Raw genomic sequence first — 21,642 nt, 5'->3', positions numbered from 1 at the left:
TCAGTTAGCCTTACCCCCTGACTACCAGAGCGAGGAAAAGAGAACTGGTAAAAGACAGCAGAGTGGAGAGAAGGAGCAGCTATAGAGCCTCCATACATACTCGTGGCTTGGTGTGCTGATGGGGTCAACTGGAAGGTGGCCATAATCAAGCCATCTTGCCATTACCCCACCCCGGAAGACTGCCTGCCCGCCTCCCTGGGTGAAGGGAAGAAGTGGAGCTGGCTCAGAACTCTTCAGAGGGTCCCACCAGCGCTCCTACCTTCGCACCCTTGCCGAAGAGGACACCGGCAGCCTGTTGGTCTGGGAGAAACAGTGATGACCAAGAGGAGAAAGTAGTAGAGAACGGGAGGGTGGAAAAGGATGAAAGAACTGAATGTGTCCCCTCGTCAGCCAGAGGAAACCAATGGGGGAGGAAAGGGGATAAAGGCTAAATTGAATTTAAGATTGAAGTTTAGATTAGACTCAACCTTTTAATATCCTAACTGACTAGAAAATTATGGCCTAATGCCCTGGATGCCATTAAAAGAGGAGAAAGTAAGATTCAACACAGCTCTTTAAATATGGTGACTAAAGAAAAATAAAACTTTCATTTTTCTAGCCTAGAAAGTATAGATTATTCAATAAACTGATTACAAAAGAATGAATGAAGGATTATTATATATCTTCTAGCCCTGATTTTTTCAGTTTCTCATTTTCTTTCAGATCTTCTGGGAGAGAGGAGGTAAAGGAGACAGAATATTTTGAGAAACAAAAAAGATTCATCTTAGCTACTTGGATATTGCTAAAAATACTCTAAGCAAACACTATACTTCCCTGCAACGGAGCAGTTAGTCTAATGCAGTCAAAAGGCCAACCTGACAAGGATCCTTGGTGTGATTTACAATGTGAGAGTTTAAAATGGTATAGCCCATGCTGTGGTAATAAACATTCTTTTTAAGCCATTTAAAAGACTAATACTTCATCTGAACATTCTCAGAGAAAGCGCTCTCTTTCAGGGAGGGAGCAGCATGATGCAATCAAGCCATAAAAAGAGAATGGATCAAAGTACAAAAACCACAACTTTTTCACTGAGGTGACCTCCATTGCAAGAAAATCTAGAACCAACTCCAGGCAAATGTGTGGGGCTTGACTTTATTAAATCCCCAGGGCTTCTCCATTAAGACAACAAAGGCAAATGGCTGGCACACTGGCAAATTTTCCACCTACGGAATTGAAAAATCATCCTCAAGTACCTACCCCAGCATGCTCTAGGTGTCAGGGAATGCCACCCAGGGCCTTCCTGTGTCAGAGAGAGTGGTTTGCTTTTTAATCCAGGGCAGAAGCAAATGAAACTGAGCCAAAGGACTTTGAAGGAGACTTAACATAAATATTTTGTGGCCAGGTATGCTTTATAGCTTCTCCATTATCTGAATTTATTAAAAACTCCACCATTTCTCTTGGTGATTATGGTGACTTAACCACTTACCTCACTGGGGAAACTCACTGAGACAAGTAGATTACCAGAGGAGAGTGTAGAGTTTTATTTTCTGAAAAATTTAAAAAAGAGTAGTTCTCATATTTGTGTGATAGTCTGCTTTCCACATGGGCCAGAGGCTGGGAGCTCAGAAGATAATCTCTAGTTAATTCAATCCAACCAATTTATCCGACTCACTGCTGTCAACTCTAGCAAAGGACCTAATGCATCATGCAGTGGAGAAAATGGTTTTCATTCCCATTTGCAAAATGAAAGACAAGCGGCAGTCCTGGTAACAATTGGTCACTGAGTGTCTTATAAACCATCAGGCCCTTGCCAGACACTCTCTGAACCGTCAGCTGATGCACAAAGAGGAGTGGTGTGAAACCAGCACCACAGAAGACTCAACGTCGATGACCGTGAACTGGAGGAGGTGAGGATTCCCTCCCAGGCATCACTTAACACATAGAAAACACAGCTTAATGTTGGATAGTGACGTGAATGAAGAAAGATAGAAAAACCAATTCTGAGTATGCAAGAGTTCTGATAATTTTCTTCCTGTGTTGCCTGTCACCCCAATATTTTCATTACTTTCCATTTCCTACAGAATACAATACAAATTATGTAGCATGAAATCCATTACCTCGTCTCTTCCAGTGTATGTTTCTGGACTGACTTCTCTTTCATTGCAAGCTATACAGGGCAGTGTTTAAATGAGTGCCCACCAGGATCTAATAACAGAAGTTGGGATTCCTCCTTAGGTACTAAGCAGGAGTGTGACTCTAGGCAAGTAAATGACCTTCTGAGCCTTGGGTTTTTTTCACCTATAAATGAAAATAATATTTGTGTCTATTTCACAGGGGTGTGAGAAGCAAAGGAAATAATGCAGTGGACATTTTACACATTGCCTTGCATATGGTTAACAGGCAGTAAATGCTATCTGTAATAATTATCTCATCAGCCACAGATGGAGAACCTGCAATTCTTTGACTATGTCCTATACTATCCTGAGTTATGTCTGTGCTCATCCTCTTCCATGGAAATAATCAGATATGCATAGGGTGATACTGTTTACAATAGTGAAGAGTTGGAAAAACTCTACACATATACCCTAGAGACCTGGATGTTAGCTCCTAAAGGAAGGACCTATATGGGAACCATAGATTCGGACCTTAAACTCACGGATACCGTAGGAAGGCTTACCTTCACAAATCACCTTGTATGTTCAAACAATCCCTCCTGACAGCTAAAGGGATGAAACAGGTAACTGCGTATTTCCACATAATTGTCTCTGATATTTATGAAGATAGAAAAAGTAAGACTCATATACATGTACATCCTCTTGGTAGCATTTGTTGTATACCAGGGACCAAACAAGTGTTCCATAATAATAATCCAAGGTCATGAAAATTCACTGCCCAACTTCTGGGGAGCCTAAATGTTAGTAATGTGGCAGGCACTGAATCAGGCCCTATAATACTAAGAAGCTGGGACCAGAAAGAAAGCATAACAAAAGTTAGGAAAGAAATTATACACCACAAGCTAAAGAGAGACACTTAAAATCTTCCTCTACTATTACCACCATTCAAGAATGCAATAGAGAGGGACGCCTGGGTGGCTCAGTCAGTTGAGCGTCTGCCTTCGGCTCCAGTCACTATCCCGGGGTCCTGGGATCGAGTCCAGTGTTGGGCTCCCTGCTCAGCGGGGAGCCTGCTTCTCCCTCTCCCTCTGCTGCTCCCCCAGCTTTTGCTCTCTATCACTCTGACAAATAAATATTAAAAAAAAAAAAGAAAAGAATGCAGTAGAGAGAATAATCACCACCCAAAGATGCCCATGGCCTAATCTCAGGAACCCATGAATATGTTAGTTTCCATGACCAATGGGAGAGTATTCTAGATTATGCAAATGGGCCCTTCTCAATCACATGGGTACTTAAAAGTAGAGAATCTTCCTCATTGTGGTCAGAGAAAGACATGTAATGACAGAGGCAAGGTCAGAAGGATATAAAGTTGCTAGTTCTGCACACAGGCTAAGGGGCCCAGAAGCAGAGGAACGTGGCCAGGCTCTAGAAGCTGGAAAAGGCAAGGGAGTATTTTCAGTTTCTAGTTCCACAATGCAATGAACTTAGAAGTCACCACTCCATTATAACAAGTAAAAAGCCGACTAGACTGAAAAATCAGCTCTTCTTGGATCTGTAAGACAGGAGAAGACACAGGGCAAACACTGTTCCCAAGACTGGAAAAAAGGACAACTACAGAGAGTCTCGGCTTACTGGAACAGAGACTCATGAGTAGAAACCACAATGAGAACCAGTGCTGGGGCAGGAAAATCTTAACTGCAATTGACAAATCAATAGAGGCTCCATATAGACAAGTATGAGAGTTAAAAATACCAGAGGAGGGATGCCTTGGGTGGCTCAGTCAGTTAAACACTGCCTTCGGCTCGGGCCATGATCTCAGGGTCCTGGGATCGAGCCCCGTGTGGGGCTCCCTGCTCAGCAGGGGAGTCTGCTTCTCCCGCTCCCTCTGCTCATGCTATCTCCCTCTGCTCATGCTATCTCTCTCGCTCACTCTCTTCAAATAAATAAAAGTGTTAAAAACAAAAACAAATAACACCAGGGGAACACAATCATAAGAGGGCCCACAATATTATAAGATTAGGGAGCTCCAGGAGCTTTAACCAGTTTCCCACAATAAATATCAGAGAAAACCCCCTGAGGCTTCATCAGGGGAGGTGAAAAGGAGTTATTTTGAAATGCACCAGAGCATTCAGTCCTTCGCAACAAAACCTGCCCTCAGGGGAAACTAGTTAACCAGAGCTGGACCTGCTAGGGTTATCAGAGCCTAGCTAACCTGGGAAAAGGGAAATAGCCAATGCCATGCGCTCACCACCCTGTCCCACCTGAGGAGAAAAAAACCAAACTCTTGTGAAGTTCACGGTGCAGAAGCACAGACTCACTAAAAGACTGAGACCTATCATAGGATTATAGAACACTTCCCCTCCCCCGCCTCACAACCACATTACTAAAAGCATATTTAGAGCAGTTCCTTTTACCCAGTACATCATGTCTGCATTCAAGAACAAAATTACAAGGCATACCAAAAAGCCAAAAAAAAAAAAAAAACCACATAATTTGAAGAGACAGAGCAAATATCAGAACCAGACATGAAATTTAAAACGGGAAATCAATAGAGAAAAGTCAACAAAACCCAAAGCAGGTTGTTTGAAAAGATCAAAATTAATAAGTTTCTAGCCAGGCTAAGAAAAAAAAAAAAAAAAAGGACATAAATTACTGATATCAGAAATGAAAGAAGGGATATCACTATAGAGTCCACAGACATTAAAAGGATTACCTAGGAATAACATGGAAACTATGTGCCCATTAATTTAATAACCTAGATGAGCTGGACTGATTCCTTGAAAGATGCAATCTGCCAAAACTTACACAAGAAGAAATAGGCAATCTGAATAGCCTTATATCTATTAAAGAAGTTGAATACATAATTACCTTCCCTAACAGAAAGTACCAGTCCTGGAGGAGTTCACTGATAAATTCTACCAAACATTCAAGGAAGAAATTATATCAATTCTCTACAACCTCTTTTAGTGGATAGAGGCTAAGGGATCACCTCCTAACTCATTCTATAAGACCAGCATTATCCTAACACCCAAACCAAGGAAACTACAGACCACTATCTCTGATTAACAAAGAAGCAAAAATTCTCAACAAAATATTAGCAAAGTAAATCCAACAATTTACAAAAATAATCATATGCCATGACCAAGTGGGCTTTACCCTAGGTATGCAAGGTTGAGTCAACATTTGAAAATCAATTAATATAATTCATCAAATCAAGATGCTAAAAAGAAAAATCACATGATTCATATCAATAGATGTAGAAAAATCATTTGACAAAATCCAACACCTATTCATGATAAAAACTCTCAGTAAACTAGGAATGGAGAGGAACTTCCTGAACTTGATCAAGAATATCTATGAAGAACCTAAAGCTAAATCGTACTTAATGGTGAGAAACTCAAAGCTTTCTCACTAACATCACGTATAAGGCAAGGATGTCCCTTCTCACCACTTTTTTTCAACATCATACTGGAAGTGCTAGCTAATTCAATGAGAAAAGGAAATAAAAGGTATACAGATTGAGGAGGAATAAAACTTTGTCTTTAAAAAAAAAAAAACAACAACTTTTTCTTCAGATGACATGATCATCTATGTAGAAAATCCGAAAGAATAGACAACTAATAAGTAACTATAGCAAAGTTATGGGACACAAGGTTAATATACAAAAGTCAATTGCTTTTCCATATACCAGCAATAAGATAGAACTGGACATTAAAAACAATACCATTTACATTAGCACCCCCTAAAAATACAATGCTCAGGTATAAATCTAACAAAATATGTGTAAGATCCATATGAGGAAAACTACAAAACTCTGATAGAAGAAATCAAAGAGCTAAATAAATGAAAGATATCCAACGTTCATGGATATGAAGACTCAGTATTTTCTAGATGTCAGTTCTGCCCATCTTGATCTGTAATTCCAATCAAATCCCCAACAAGTTATTTTGCAGATACCTGCAAACTGATTCTAAAATTTATATGGAGGCGAAAGACCCAGAATAGCTAACAGAAAATTGAAGAACAATAAAGTTGAGGGACTGACACTACCCACCTTCAAGATTTCCTATAAAATTATGGTAATCAAGGGGTGCCTGGTTGCACAGTCAGTTAAGTATGGTTTTGGCCCAGGTCGTAATCTCAGGGTTGTGAGATTGAGCCCAGCATCGGGCTCCCTACTCAGCATGGGGTCTGCTTAACACTCCCTCTCCCTCTGCCCCCACCCCCTCTCTCAAATTTAAAAAAAGAAAAAACTATAGTAATCAAGACATTGTGGTAGTCATGCAAGAACAGAAAAACAGACTAATGGAACAGAACAGAGATCCCAGAAATATACTCTATAAATATGGTCAATTGATTTTTGACAAAGGAGCAAAGACAACAGAATAGGGCAAAGATCTTTTCAACAAATGGTGCTGGGACAATTGGACATCCATATGCAAAAAAAAAAAAAAAAAAGTGAATCTAGACATAGACCTTACATCCTTCCCAAAAATTAACTCAAAATGGATCACAGACCTAAATGCAAAATGCAAAACTATAAAATTCCTAGGAGAAGATATAGATGATCTTGGGTACAATGATGCCTTTTTAGATACAACAGCAAAGGCACAATTCATAAAAGAGATAATAAGCTAGACTTCATTAAATTCAAAAACTTCTGCTCTGTGAAAGACAGAGTCAAGAGAATGAAACATTTGCAAAAGACATAACTGATAAAGGATCATTGTCCAAAATATACAAAGAACTCTTGAAACTCAACAATAAGAAAAAAGAAAAATGGGCCACAGACTTTAACAGAAACCTCACCAAAGAAGATATACTGATAGCAAATAGCATATGAAAAGATGTCCCACACAAATGCCATCAGGGAAATGAAAATTGAAACAAGATACCACTATATACCTATTAGAATGGCCAAATTGCTAGTGAGGATATGGGGCAAGAGGAACTCTCATTGTTGGTGGAAATGCATGATGGTACAGCCACTTTGGAAAGCAGTTTGGCTTTTTTTTTTTAAATAAAACTAAACCTACTTTTACCATACAATCCAACAATTACACTTCTTGGTATCATCCAAAAGAACTGAAAACTGTCTACACAAAAGCCTGCACACGGATATTTATAACAGCATTATTCATAATTGCCAAAACTTGAAAGCAACCAAGATGTCCTTCAGTAGGTGAATGGGTAAACAAACAATGTGTACGGAACACAGTGGAACATACAATGTGTTTGTTCATAGCTAAAAAGAATCCAATCTGAAAAGGCTATGTCCGGTACGATTCCAAACATTGGACATTCTGGGAAAAGCAAAACTAGGGAGACAGTAAAAAGATCAGGTGTTGCTAGAGGTGTGGAAGAGGAGAAAGGCAGAGCCCAGAGGATTTTAGGGTAGGGAAAATACTCCATGCTGAGCGCAGAGCTGGACATGGGGCTTGATCTCACAACCCTGAGATCACGACCAGAGCCAAACCAAGAATCATAATGGTGGATACATGTCATTATAAATTTGTTCAACCCCATAGAATGTACAGCACCAAAAGTGAACCATAATGTAAACTATGGATTTGGGGTGATAAGGACGGGTCAGTGCAGGTTCACAGATTGTCACAAACGCACCACTCTGTTGGAGGATGTTGATAATGGAGGAAGTGATGCATATGTGGGGTCAGGAGGTAAAGGAAACTTCTGTATCTTCCCCCCCTAATCTTTCTGTGAACCTAAAATTGTTTTAAAAAAATAAATTCTTAAAAAAGCCAAAGAAACAGACTCTCCTCTAGAGCCTCCAGAAAGGCACACAGCCCTGAGGACACCTTGATTTTAGGCTAAGACCCATGTTAGACTGCTCACTTCCCAAACTATAAAATCATAAATGGGTGCTCATTTCAGCCACTAGGTTTGTGGTAATTTGTTGCAGCCGCAAGAGATAACTAATACAAAGACCAACCAACGAAATTCACTGGGCAGCAGAGATTTCCCACTATACCACCAGTTAGCAACCGTATGAATCTTACCAAGGAGAACGAAGTTTTCCACCGCTCTGGGAATTGCAAAATAAAGTTGAAACTATATTCTAGGGAGTCTAGTTTCGATGGGGAAAGAAAAGTTAATATGAAGAAAGCTCCCAAACTGAAATATGCTTGTTACACCTTTCCAAGACCCACCATTTCCAGGAAGAAATCTTACCACTCATTATCTCCAGGGATATGGTAACTGAGACCTGAAATAACTTTGCAAACAGCCCTCAGAATTATTCAGCTCTGATCAAGAGGACAAGTCCTAAGAGACAACCTTCCCCGAGAACACCAGAGAGGAGAATTTTTAGAACACAAAGAGCAGCAGGTTACCTCATCAGCAGCTAGGAAAGGCGGAATATAAAAAAGGATAAGGGAGACAGCCTCTGCATAGTGACAGAAAGGATAACTTAAAATACTAAGGCATTTGTTAAAATTTCAGCCAGGGTATCAGGTAATTAACATTGACTTAAATGCCACCAAAGCTTTTTAAGGTACCCACTACATTTGAGACATGTTCTCTCCTTGCCTATCTGTTCAAGGACATTAAAAGCTCATGAGAAAGAATCAAGAGTTCAGGGAAGATGTGAAAGTCCCCAAAATGTGACCAAGCAATTGGCCCAGCAAGGAGGATGGACTGCTGGCCAGAGCACTGAGGAATTTACGAAGAGAGAAAGGAGAGGAAGGAAGCACCCCCCCCCCCAACCGCCCTCCCGCAGGTTAAGAGTGGGGTCCTGGGGCGCCTGGGTGGCTCAGTCGTTATGCGTCTGCCTTCGGCTCAGGTCATGATCCCAGGGTCCTGGGATCGAGCACCGCATCAAGCTCCCTGCTCTGTGGGAAGCCTGCTTCTCCCTCTCCCACTCGGCCTGCTCATGTTCCCTCTCTCGCTGTCTCTGTCAAATAAATAAATAAAATCTTAAAAAAAAAAAAAAAAAAAGAGTGGGGTCCTACTCCTGGCATGGACAGTGATGGGATATGGGAAATGGCACAATCCACTGCACTTCTCAGAGGTTAGAGGAGAGCTCCCCTGAAAACATTCTGCATCAGAGCTATAGTTATGGGTAAGCTCCACAGACCCATGCAGCTTCTACTGTAGGCTATTGATATGAGCCAGGAAGACTTTTTTTTTTTTTTTTAAACCAGGGAACGGGGGCACCTGGGTGGCTCAGTCGGTTGAGTGTCTGTCTTTGGCTCAGGTCATGATCTCAGGATCCTGGGATCGGGTCCCAAGTCGGGCTCCCTGCTCAGCAGGAAGTCTGCTTCTCCCTCTCTTCCCCACTCATGCTCTCTTCTGGCTACCTCTATTGCTATCTCTGTCTCTCTCTCTCAAATAAATAAATAAAATCTTAAAAACAAACAAACAAACAAAAACCACAAGGGAACATTCTGCCAGAGAGGGGTCCGGAAGAAACAGCATATCACAAAGACACTTCAAAACTCACACATTGAGCCTTGGCCCCGAGACCCAGAGGCAGGGACAGCCCATGGATGCCGGGGGCAAGCCCAGAAGTAGTCCAAACTGGGTGTTTAGGAAGGGCAGCGCTCTCCCGTCAGGGTCCTCGCCCTCAGACACTGCCTCACAGTTCTTAGAGCATGGAACCCACATATGTTTTTAAAAATAAAATATAGAGATTATATTCAAAGTATTACCTTGCTTGGGAGCTTTTATAGAGAAAACCTAGTAAAGAAGTATTTTTTTGTACCCATATCCACTATAACATCAAAAATAAAGAGCTAAAAAAAAACTTATGAGGCATCTTGATATTAAAAGTTTGTGAGATCCTTTACTTTTTTTAAAAAAATATATTTTATTTATTTGAGAGAGAGACAGAGATAGCAACAGAGATAGTGAGAGAAAGTAAGAGTGAGAGGAGAGAAAGAAGTAGGCTCCCCGCTGAGCAGGGGGCCTGACATGGGGCTCGATTCCAGGATCCTGGGATCATGACCTGAGCCCAAGGCAGACGCTCAACCAACTGGGCCACCCAGGCGCCCCCTGAGACCTGCCTTTAGTTAAGAATCACGCAAGTGACACCTGTGTAACACACATTCATTAAGGGTCTATCCCATGCTGGACACTGTGTAAGGCTCTAAAAGCATAAAAGGCAATCTCTCATTTCCTCCAACTGACAGGTCCCACGGATGTCACGTCCTCGAACCTGGGGTGCTCACAGCCAGCAGCCAAGAGAGCATTTCTTAAAGAATATGTACTAGAAGGAAGAACCCAAAAGAACAGATGCAAAATGGAAACGTACTTCTGTGTTCTATCGTTGGTGAGCATGTTATGTTCAGGAATCATTCATTCGGGTGGCTTCTCGGTGCAGTGCCCTAGTTACAACCCTGCCCTAAGAACTCAGCCCTAACAGAGTGAGAAAGCAGTGTTGGCGGCTAGAGGGACAGTGACATCCTCTGCTGAACCCAGCGCCACAACCAGCCCCTCTAACCCCCATGTGCTTTGATACCAGGCGTCCTCGGTTATGTATCTCCAGGTTTCTCCAAGTCTGAGGGCATACCACAAAGGTCAAAATTCAATGCTGGAAGAGACTTTTTCTATTGGGCAGTTTTCAAACGTCATTTTTGCACATAGAAGCTTTTATATGCTGCCATATAAAAAAACTGGGAACTCTGTAAATGTCAAATAATACATTTTAAGTAATAGGTTTTGGCACAGTCATTCAAAATATAAGGCAGCCACTTAAAAGGACTGTGTAGATCTATCTTCATTGACACGAAAAGATAACAGAGACATTACCAAATAAAGCAGATTATAAAACACTGTGTTATGTGAAACTAAATTTTAAAAGTGTTATTGTAGAAATATTTTAAGTCTACATTAATGTAAGTGTAGAAAAAAAGACCAGAATATTCATAGAGAAGTTAATAATGATGTATTCCTGAGTAGTAAGATTGTGAATTTTATGTTTTTTTCTTTTCTTGTGATTTCCTAAATTTCTAAGATAATCATTTACCACTTGAAAACAAAGAACTCTTTACATTCCCTATTGCTGAAAGTCTTCGTACTCACAAACATCTTCTTGCTCCATTGTCAAAAAAAAAAAAAGTGACTTTATGTCACCATGGTTTTTAATTCTTCTATTTTGCTCTCCCTACATTACCAAATTTTCCTTCATATAAATCTTCCTTCCTTTAGCATGTTCACCAGCAGAAGGATTTCGTATATGCAAAAGGCCAATACCCTACACCACCCCACATCACCTATCCTTATGCCAACTCCCTATCCATACCACTGGATGAACACCTGAAGACCCAGTCTCCAGCCTATGTGTACTAGCTCTGTGACCACAGAAAAGTTACTTAATATCTCCCATCTCTCTTTTTCATCTGTGGGCAGCAAACACGGGACGAAGGGAAAAATGAAATCAGGCATGTGATGTGACAGTGCTTTTAAAATTATAAAACTGCTATATGCATCATCTCTAAAATATTTTCAGGTATTCCGGTCACAATATTTAATGACGAGTTTATCAGGAAACACTGTTAAAAAAAAATATTTACATCAGGGGCCCCTGGGTGGTACAGTCAGTTAAGCATCTGACTCTTGGTTTCAACTCAGGTCATGATCTCAGGGTTGTGAGATCAAGCCACACATCGGCGCTCTGAGCTCAATGAGAAGTCTGCTAAAGTTTCTTTCTCCCTCTCCCTTTACCCCTCTCCATGCTCACTCTCTCCGAAACCAATCTTTAAAAAAACAAAAAAATCTACATGACATCTTAATAAGAGGACAGGTCAGTGTAATCATCCTAAGTGCACATGAGTTTCTTACTGCACCCAAAATGGAACTGAATAGAGTCTGGCCATAGGGTCAAGTGGGGAAGAGCAAAGACCAGTGTATTAAACAGTCCTAAATTCAAGACCCAGTCTGCTGCTTCTGCATTGTGTAGTATTGGACAAATTACCCCCATGACTTTGCACCTTCATCTCCTCATCTGTGAAATGTCAGTAACAACAGGATTGATGTGGAGGTTTTATGATGATAAAGAAGAAAGAGCACAAACAGCACTTATCTCCGTGCCTGGCACATAGTAGGATCTTCATCTTTTTGAAGGATCTCACTGACAATAAAGCCAAGATGTGTGGCAATGACTCCAATTCGCAGAGGAAAGGAATTTACCAAAAGAGAACATTCCAAAAAATTAAGTAAAATGCCAAAATATTTTTCATACTAAAGAACTATATTGCTATTAACTTGGTGCCCACAAAATAATACATACCACTCTACTAAACCACAAATGTGGTCTTGTCAGAAATAATTTAAGTCTCTAAGTCAATCAGAGAAAGACAAATATCATATGATCTCACTGATAGGAGGAACTCTTATTCTCAGGAAACAAACGGAGGGTTGCTGGAGTGGTGGGGGGTGGGAGGGATGGGGTGGCTGGGTGATAGACATTGGGGAGGGTATGTGCTATGGTGAGCGCTGTGAATTGTGTAAGACTGATGAATCACAGATCTGTACCTCTGAAAAAGGTAGTAGGAAGGGAAAAATGAAGGGGGGGAATCAGAGGGGGAGACGAACCATGAGACACTATGGACTCTGAGAAACAAACTGAGGGTTCTAGAGGGGAAGGGGGTGGGGGGATGGGTTAGCCTGGTGATGGGTATTAAAGAGGGCACGTATTGAATGGAGCACTGGGTGTTATACACAAACAATGAATCATGGAACACTACATCAAAAACTAATGATGTAATGTATGGTGACTAACATAATAAAATAAAATTTTAAAAAACTAAACAAAAAAAATTTTTAAAAAAAGAAATAATTTAAGTTTGATAAGGCCCTTCCCAAAGACCACAGCCTGACACTGCCCTGGATTCAACTTAACCATTACTCTTCTCAAAATTTGGATGTTAAAAAAAAGGAAAAACACTGGTTACCAAGGGAACAAGTAACCAAAGATAACATTCAGACAAAAGGGTTCTCACCTTCCTTTAACTACCCATAGCTTTTCTTTTTGTCTGGCTCCTTATTGCCTTTATCACTTTCTACCTTGTGTCAGAGTCATTTGAGCGAGGCCTGATCTCTCCGCCTACACGGTAGGCTCTGTGAGTGCAGAAACCCTGTCTCATTCATCTTTGGATTTTCAACAAAGCCGTGCACAAAGAAGGCCATAAATAGGCAGTTTGTTGGGGGTGGGGGGGGGGGTTGTACCTGAAAGCATTGCCACAACTGAATACTATACCCACACGATTTAACCTTTGGGGGAAAAATTAATCAAGCCTCCCACCACTTGACTAGTAAAAATTATGCAATTAACCTGATTTTCCAGGCTAGAGAACCATTTAAGAATTCTAATTCCTCTTGAATGATGATAATGGGGAATTAGAATTCAGACACACTGATGCTAAAACAGTGATCAACATTGTTTTTATCAGCTTCAGCTTTCTTTATGAAATTATGATTTACTAAGTCTATACCAATAGCTCAAGTTCACCTTTTAATAGAGAAATTAAAATAAGTCAAATCAGGCTATATTGTCATGCTGAAGGATTTTTATTGAAATAAATATCCTATTCTAGAGATTATCTTTTCCTACAAGCAGGAAAGTAGTTTCACTGGGGTCTTTAATTGGCCCATCAAGGTGTAATGATACTGCTCCCTAAAAATGAGGTAAATTCATGATGAGCACATGGATGGGCTACCCCATTCCAGAGCACCTATGTATGGCAACTGTCACAGTTGCCTTCCGCAAAACTTTAACTGTAATCCATACGGCTGAGCTGTCAAAGTACAAACAGCATCTACACAAAGGAATTAACAATTTAACTGAAAGGTTTATCATTTTTCCAAATCACTGAGCCTGGTTCTCAAAAACATATGTTTTATGTCAAATACATGACTAATTCTATTTTATGAAAAATATAGTAATGGCAAAATATTTGTACAATCTTCAACTTAAATCAGAAATGATAGTACCATCTATTGACAGTATATAAATTATGAGATGGCCCACTTAACATCTTTCTCCCAGATGTGTTTAAGAGGATTTCCTTATACTGTACCTTGATACTCAAGTTTTTTGATAACACAGATGACATTACCATATATACAACTGGCAAGAAAACATTTGCATAAAAGTACTCAAAAGAAAAGAAGAAAAATCTACTTTTTTAACTATCTCCAGCATTTAACATCAAGACCTAAAGTCTAACCCTTTTTCTTCAAGCCTTACATTTGGCAGGTCGGTTTTAAGAACAAGGTAAAGCAACAGTGTATGTTTTCAAGGAACAAATTAAATTAGCCTTTGCCTCTTTAGTCTTTTGCCTATGATCACCAGAAATGAACAGAGAAACAGGGATTGTAGCTACCATGTATTCGTCTTTTCTTATAGAATGTGACATCTTGAAAAGTAAAATATCTCCCAGTTTCCTACTTACCGAATGAAGGGGAGGCTTACCTGGCATCTTGGGGCTGGGGGTGGGAGGAGGGAGAAGGAAGCCCTACTTCTAGCAGCTGAGTCTATAAAATGCTACGTAAAAGAAAGTCAGAATGACTTTTTCCAAGAGGTAAGTGGGCAGCTAACCATATAGCATTAGTTAAGGATTGATGAAAGGCCTGCTTGAACTCAAGTCTCTCCCCACTAGCCGGTGGAACACAAGACACATAAATGTTATGCCCAGACGGCCGCAGGGAGTAAGGACGAGCACACTATCTCCCAAAACAATAGCCACACAATGGCTAGACCAGTGATTCCCAAAGACAGAGTGAGGGCCTATTTTTGTGTGTATGTGTGTCTATTTATACATATGTACACACATATATCAGAATCTTGATGTGGAAGGAATGAGAGGGTACAAAAGAAGAAGGTGTGGATTCTCTAATCTGATAAACACCCGCCGGAACAATCCTCCAGCTTCATCTCACATGGGCTGGTTTAGGAGGCAGTTTATCTGGGCCCAGAGAAGGAACAAGCGATCTCGAGTACATTTCAGATGGGGAATGGGGAATGAAGAAATCGTATGGCGGGCACCAACACTGGGTGGCAGGGCTTTGATCCTTGAGGAGCATGTAACTTTGGAGGTTTCTAAGAGAAGGAAGTTGGACCTGTGAGGGAGGGCTGGTGGCGAGAGAGGAGGGCAGGTGACTGCCACCTTGCACACAGGGGATCACGGAGGGCAATTCCATGAGCCACATTTGTTTATGATTTAAACAGTGACTCAGGGATGCCTGGGTGGCTCAGTCGGTTAAGAGTCTGCCTTGCCCCTTCCCCTGCCTGTGCTCTCTCACTCTCTGGCAAATAAATAAAATCTTTAAATAAATAAACAAACAGTGACTCCTAGACTCCTCTCATAGGTGTGCTCATAGACTCCTCTATGAATGTTTTTAAATGTTGTGTTTCTGTGTCAATTACGATCACACACGTGCGCACACAGATTTATATGCTGGGACATCAGGGCTCAAGCTTCCAGCTCCACTTTATAGTCACAATCACTAGCCTCAAGGGATCACTGGTGCAACCTGTTCATCCTACCACATTTCCCTAGTAAATTTACTCTCCAGCTCTCCTACACAGTTATCTCCACCTCTCAAACCTCAAACATCTTTCCCCTCTTCACTTTCAACTGATCACGCTCCTTATTTTCCTGAGGACATAAAAACAACAGAAGAGGACTTCTGCCTTCCTGAATCCAAATGCATCCATCTCCTGGCACGTCGGCCTGCGCTTCCAGCATGGTGGCTGCGCTGTCCAACAGGGGGCCTCTCCATTCTTCTAAGACTGACATCTACGCGTGGGCCTGGGTGCCATCCCATCCACCCATCTGAGGACACCAGTCTTACCATGTCCCCTCCCTCATTCCAGGTTTCCTTCCCATTAACTTATACATAAGGCCTTTTTAAAAAGGACTCCTTTCACCCCATGTTTTTATTGGGCTATCCCCCCATTTCTCTACTCCCCTGGACGGTACCTTTCTGTTACGTTATCTCTACTAACAAGTAACCTATTCTTGCTAGCTTGTGTTCTCTCTTAACACTCTGTCCCGAATCCAGTTCAGCCAGGATTCTGTCCCCAACACTCCACCGAAACAACTCTTGCCAAGGTCAAGAATGCGCTGCATTTTGCCAAATACAATGTGATTTCTTGGTTCCCACTGTACTTGATGAAGAGCAACTCCTGCAGCTTTTTACTCCTCCTTTCTTGAGACATTTCCTCTGATTGGTTTATAGGACCATGCTCTCCTCTACCCCACCAGGCTCTCCTTAGCAATCTGTTGACGGCTCTGCATCCATGTACCACCTGAGAGTGTGCCAGATGACTTGTCTTCACTCACCCCTACGTGATTTCATCTAATTTCATAGTTTTAAGTACCATATGTACCAATAGTCTCAAATTAGTACCTCTAGCCCAGAACTAGATCTCCTGTGACACCTAGACTCATGCACCCAAAGGCCTACTTGACACCACACCCACATCGTCCACTAGATAACCCAAGCTCACTACTTCTAGAATTTAATTCTTGATTCCACCCAAACCTGGACCTCCACCTCTCTTCCCCTCCATTCATCCATATTTTCAGGCCCAAACCTTGAGCAATCTTTGAATTCTCATCTCCATCTAGAATTCAGTAATTACTTGCCACCTCCATTATTCCCTGGCCTGGTCCAGATCACATCACAGCTCTCTGGAGCATGGCTACAATAGCCTGCCAAGGGGCTCTGTGCTTCCACCCTAAATGGTCCCTGGATGGTCTATGCTCCATAATTCAATCACAGTGGTTGTAAAATGTAACTCAGATATGCTCACAAATTTCCAATGATTTCCAACCTACTAATAGTGAAGTCCAAAGTCCTCAGCACAGGCTACATGGCCCTACAGGATTCAGCCCCTGCTAACTCTCTGACCTGATCTCCTACCCCTTTGGTCACACTGTTTCCCTGGCTGTTTTTATAATTGCTTATAACATGCTTCCTGCTCAGAATCTTTGCAATCACTGTTTGCTCTGCCTGGAACTCTCTGGCTGCAAACAATCTCATGGCTTGGGTGTCTGCTCAAATACTACTTTCTTTAGAGAGCCCTTTTGTGGTAGGCAGAATTCTATGATGGTCTCCAATACCGCTGTCCCCTGGTGTACATGCCCTGCATAATCCTCTCCCCTGGGTGTGAACGAGGCCTTTAAATATGATGGGCTATCACTCCCATGATTAAGTTACTTGATATAGCAAAGGTAAAGGGATTTTGTAGATGTAATTAAAGTTCCAAAGCAGTTGATTTTGACTTAATAAAAAGGGAGATTAATGTAGATGGAACTGGCTTAATCCAGTGGGAAACCTTTAACAGAGGGACTGAGCCCTTGAGGAGGGGAGATGGTTTCCTCCTACCCTTGGGGAAAAAAAAAAAAAAAAAGCAAAGTCCTGTTGTGAACTGTGTCTGCGGTGGGTGGCCTGTAAGAGCCAAAGACCTCAGTCCACAACTACCAGGAACTGAACTCTGCCAACACCCAAATTAGCTGGAAGAAGACCTCAAGCTCCAGATGAGCATGCCTTAATTGCAGTGTTGTGAGACACAGCAGAGAGCCCATCTAAGCTGTGCCCAGACTTCTGACCTACAGAAACAGAATAAACGGCTGTTGTTGTAAGCCCCGAAATTTGTGCTAACTTATTACACAACAGTAGAAATCTACTATGCCTTCTTTAATATAAAATAGCACCCCCATACTTTCTATGCTCCTGATAGATTTTCCTTCAGGGAACTTGATTAATCATGTAAGGAATATGAATATTTGAATATTTCCTTTCCCCGCCTCTAGAATGTAAGTTCCTAGAAGGCAAGAAATTTAAATTCATCTTTTTTTTTCCCCTTTTGCATCACAGCACCTAGAACAGCGCCATGCACATAGCAGATGCTCAATAAATACTTCCAGAGTGAATGGATTTGCTGCTTACATTTATGTCAGCACAGGGTGACCACAAAAACTTAACAGCATTTAACTTTTCATTTTAAAAGGTTATTTCTCAAAGTAGAAGGATTGCCCTTAGAGGAAACCAACTATACATTTTTGGGAGATTCAGGAGTTCTCAAAAATGAAAAAAACAAAAAAAAAAAAGCTGGTTTAAATGAATACCTTGAAAACATTTAGGGGAAAAAAATTTATATAATCAGGCACAAACATATATTCACCAAAAGTCATATTAAAATTCATTTCTAGAAATAAAATTCATTTCTATTTTTTGGAAGTGTTTCTAGGTGGTTAGATTCAGAAAAAAAATCATTGATATCTCAATTTCAGTAACATTTTTAATGGATCCTTTTAGGATATCCCTCTGAGTAGTTAGTTAAATGTCCACTAAAAAGCAGTAAAGTCAATAGGATTTGTTTCTGGTTGAGCAACTAAACCAAAAAATACTGATTATTAAAAGCCATGCAAAAAGTGATTGGTTTCTAACAGATGCCAGAAGCCTCTGTTCTCCTTGAACTGTTGAACATGTTAAATCAATGTTGTAGATAAAGATGTAAAAGACAGGTTCATTAGATGGGCAACTGACATATATCCAAACATTATAACTAATATGCCACACTGACAATCATGAGTGAAATATGGGCAGGGGGTGGAAGGGGGAAGCAAGCAATGGGTCAAAACCAACAGGTTCACTATTACAGTGACAAATGTTAAGACATATAGAATGAGTTTTAAAACACAAGTTGCCGTTCAAATTAAGCTGGATAGCCCTTCAAGTGGAAATAACAAAATCAGAGGCTTTGTTTGGCTGTTAGGTCATGCTAGATCAGTCACCAAAGTGCATGGCTATTTCAAAGGGAATGGAAATTTAGGCTGATTTAGGAGAAATATGGAGTGTAAACAGAGAAGAAAAAATTGCATAATCTCACTATTGGACTCTAGCCTGCTAAGGCCACATCTGGAAGCCTGCATTTAAATATGGGTGTTACAACATTAAACTGGAAAACGACTCCATGAAGAAAGTTCTGAGGTCAAATGGGTTTTAGAGTAAACTAACTTACATTCCTCCCCTGCAGAACATCTTAGAACCTTTAATATGTTAATATTCCTTGTGATTTTCAAAATAGTGTGTATGTGTGTGTGTGTGTGTACAGATAGATGGACACTATGCACTGTTTCTTAACTTATTTGAAGGTGGAAGATAGGACCAGGGATCTAAGCCACAAACTCAGGAAGAAACCACATAGGCCGACAAGGAACAAGGTAACAAAAGCAGGTGCAGACTACATGTCAATAAAAGATCATGAGGATATAGAACAATATGACGAGAAGCAAGGGTACTTGCACTGTTTTTCCTAGGAAAAAGGAACAAGTCTTGTAAAACTACAAATGGCTCTCAGAAAAACAAGGGGATGCACTTCTTCTATATTGTTCTAGTACCTAAAGCAAAACAGTCTCTGGAGGTAAGGCTCAGGAATATGTATGTGTTTTAAAACACTCTCCAGAAGAATTTAATCCAGAGAACCTGGTATCTGCTCTGAGGGTCAGAATTGGAGCCCAGATAGGAAGATCAGTTGAATCTCAAGGAAGAAGGTGAACCATAACAAAGCGTTTTAGTATCATAGGAGTGATTCACGGAAAAAGAGCTCAAGTATGCACAGAGGCAAAGTAGATATCCAGCACACCACTAAAGAAAAAATTCCTGCATATGTCAAGTAGGAGACTGGATGATTGGACTCTAAAGGTCACTCCCAACACTGCACACTCAAGTGCGCTGGATGGTAACCTCCACGGTCTCGCTCACGACTGTATCTCAGGAGCAAACACGGAGCCCGGCACAGTGGTTTTATCACAAATATTGGTGGAATGAATAAATGAACAAGTGAAAGATAAAAGTGGTATCTGGTTCCAAAGTCAAACGAGAAAGGAATGGGCTATTTCATTCTTTGGAGATCACTAAATATGCATAATTATGAATCATAATCAAGGCTACTTTCAAAAATAAGGAAAATGGTCTTTGTAATAATTTCACTTCTTGACTGGGAAATCATCTCTGAATTAAATCACACCAAAGCTTGCTCTGCAGTTCCCCTGGTAAGCATGTGAAAACACACTGCAGATTGTAAATGACCATCAGAAGTAAGGGGTGATTATGCCGACGATTATCTACCCTGACAGACTAAACTAACTCAGACGACTGGAAACTAACCTTGAAAATGAATCCGCTTTTTATAGCCATGGCTCCGAAAATGGACCATCAGCCATGTGTTTTATTTGTTTAATTGTCAAAGGAGAACATATGTGTAACTTATTTTAAAACACCTTCAACAATGTGACAGTATCCTGATTGACCTGGTGAGTGAAGCTGTTTATAATTAAGTGGAAGCAAGTATGTCTTCAGACACCATATTCTTAACAAAGAATACACACCAAGATGGACCTTACGGTTTAGAAATTCCTGAAACAGAAAGAACTTTCATTCACTAGATACAAAGTCGACGCTGTCAGGCACCATATTTGTATCCATTTCCTAGAAGATTGAGGGTTCTTTCAAAATACATCTGTCATTTAGCCACAGTAGCTGATCAAACCTGCCACTGAAAAATGTTCTGAACAGGCAACTTGTAGAACAAGCATGGTTTATTTCTGTCAGACTGACTGCCGAAGTGTGAAAGAAACTCATTAAAAATCTCTTACTGTGATCTTACATTGTAAAAAATATTTTTTTAAAAAAAGGAAAAGCCCAAGAAAGAAAAGGCAAGGAAAAAAAAAACCTTAATGAAGGGTACACTGAGCCTGCAGACACACTCATCTGGTGCTTTCTTTCTTATTCTTCTGTAGTAAGCAATTAGAAAAGGGCAATTAGTCCTCAGAACACAGCATACACACTAGCTGTTTGGTGAAATCAAATAAGTTAACAATTTTATTTTATGCTAATATTATGAAAACTTAATGAAGGAGATAAGAATATTGTACTATAGGAAAAGCAATACAAAATAAACAGTATTATTTACCTTAATCTTAAAACGAGGTTCACAGCGCAAGAAGCTTCTCTATAGTCTTCGCTAACATTGGGTAGGCCCTTTAAAAACAAAACCGCAAAAAACAAATTAATAAAATCATGACACCCCTTGATTCACACGCCCCTTTCTTTCTGGAAATTTCCAAACTAGGTCTTTATACACATGGCAGGTCCTGTTTGGCCACATAACAGCTCTCTGTGAAGGTTGGAATGATGCCTAATTCCCATCCCAGTTGGAGAGCCCAAGGTTTCAAATAGAAAACCCCACTGTAGGGTGGGTCCTATGAACAAGTGGAACAAGCTGCAGTAAGGCCAAAGAAGAAGGGTCAGCCATCTTAAAGGAGCATCCCTTAAGCTGAGCCATTGCCTGTACCCACTGGGACTTGGTGACGCACAAAGGCCGGGCACCTTAAACCTTAGGAGGCAGAGGAAGGTGGGATCCAGTAGGGATCTTCCCTGCCTTTCTCACCTACAACCTATTTCCTTAAATATAGATCATCAACCACAAATGCCTGTACTCCACAGGCCCTCCCTACTCCTAGGAATCCCTGGACATGAGTAGACCTTCCTGCTGGAGTAGAAAGAGAGAGATTTCGGG

General features: G+C 40.8%; 1 protein-coding gene across 3 annotated transcripts in view; it reads right to left on the bottom strand.

Moving 5' to 3' along the window:
* STK39 (serine/threonine kinase 39) overlaps positions 1–21,642 on the bottom strand; it is a 305,438-nt gene that overhangs the window by 103,211 nt on the left and 180,585 nt on the right. For all 3 annotated transcript variants that reach the window (XM_032408730.1, XM_032408721.1, XM_032408738.1), the window contains one exon: positions 21,037–21,104. In XM_032408730.1, coding sequence (XP_032264621.1) covers positions 21,037–21,104 — 68 coding nt within the window. The remainder of the gene's footprint in view (positions 1–21,036; positions 21,105–21,642) is intronic.

This window comes from Phoca vitulina, unplaced genomic scaffold (genome assembly GCF_004348235.1).
Source record: "Phoca vitulina isolate PV1807 unplaced genomic scaffold, GSC_HSeal_1.0 scaffold1, whole genome shotgun sequence".
Lineage (NCBI taxonomy): Eukaryota > Metazoa > Chordata > Mammalia > Carnivora > Phocidae > Phoca > Phoca vitulina.
This window is presented reverse-complemented; position numbering and strand designations above follow the sequence as displayed.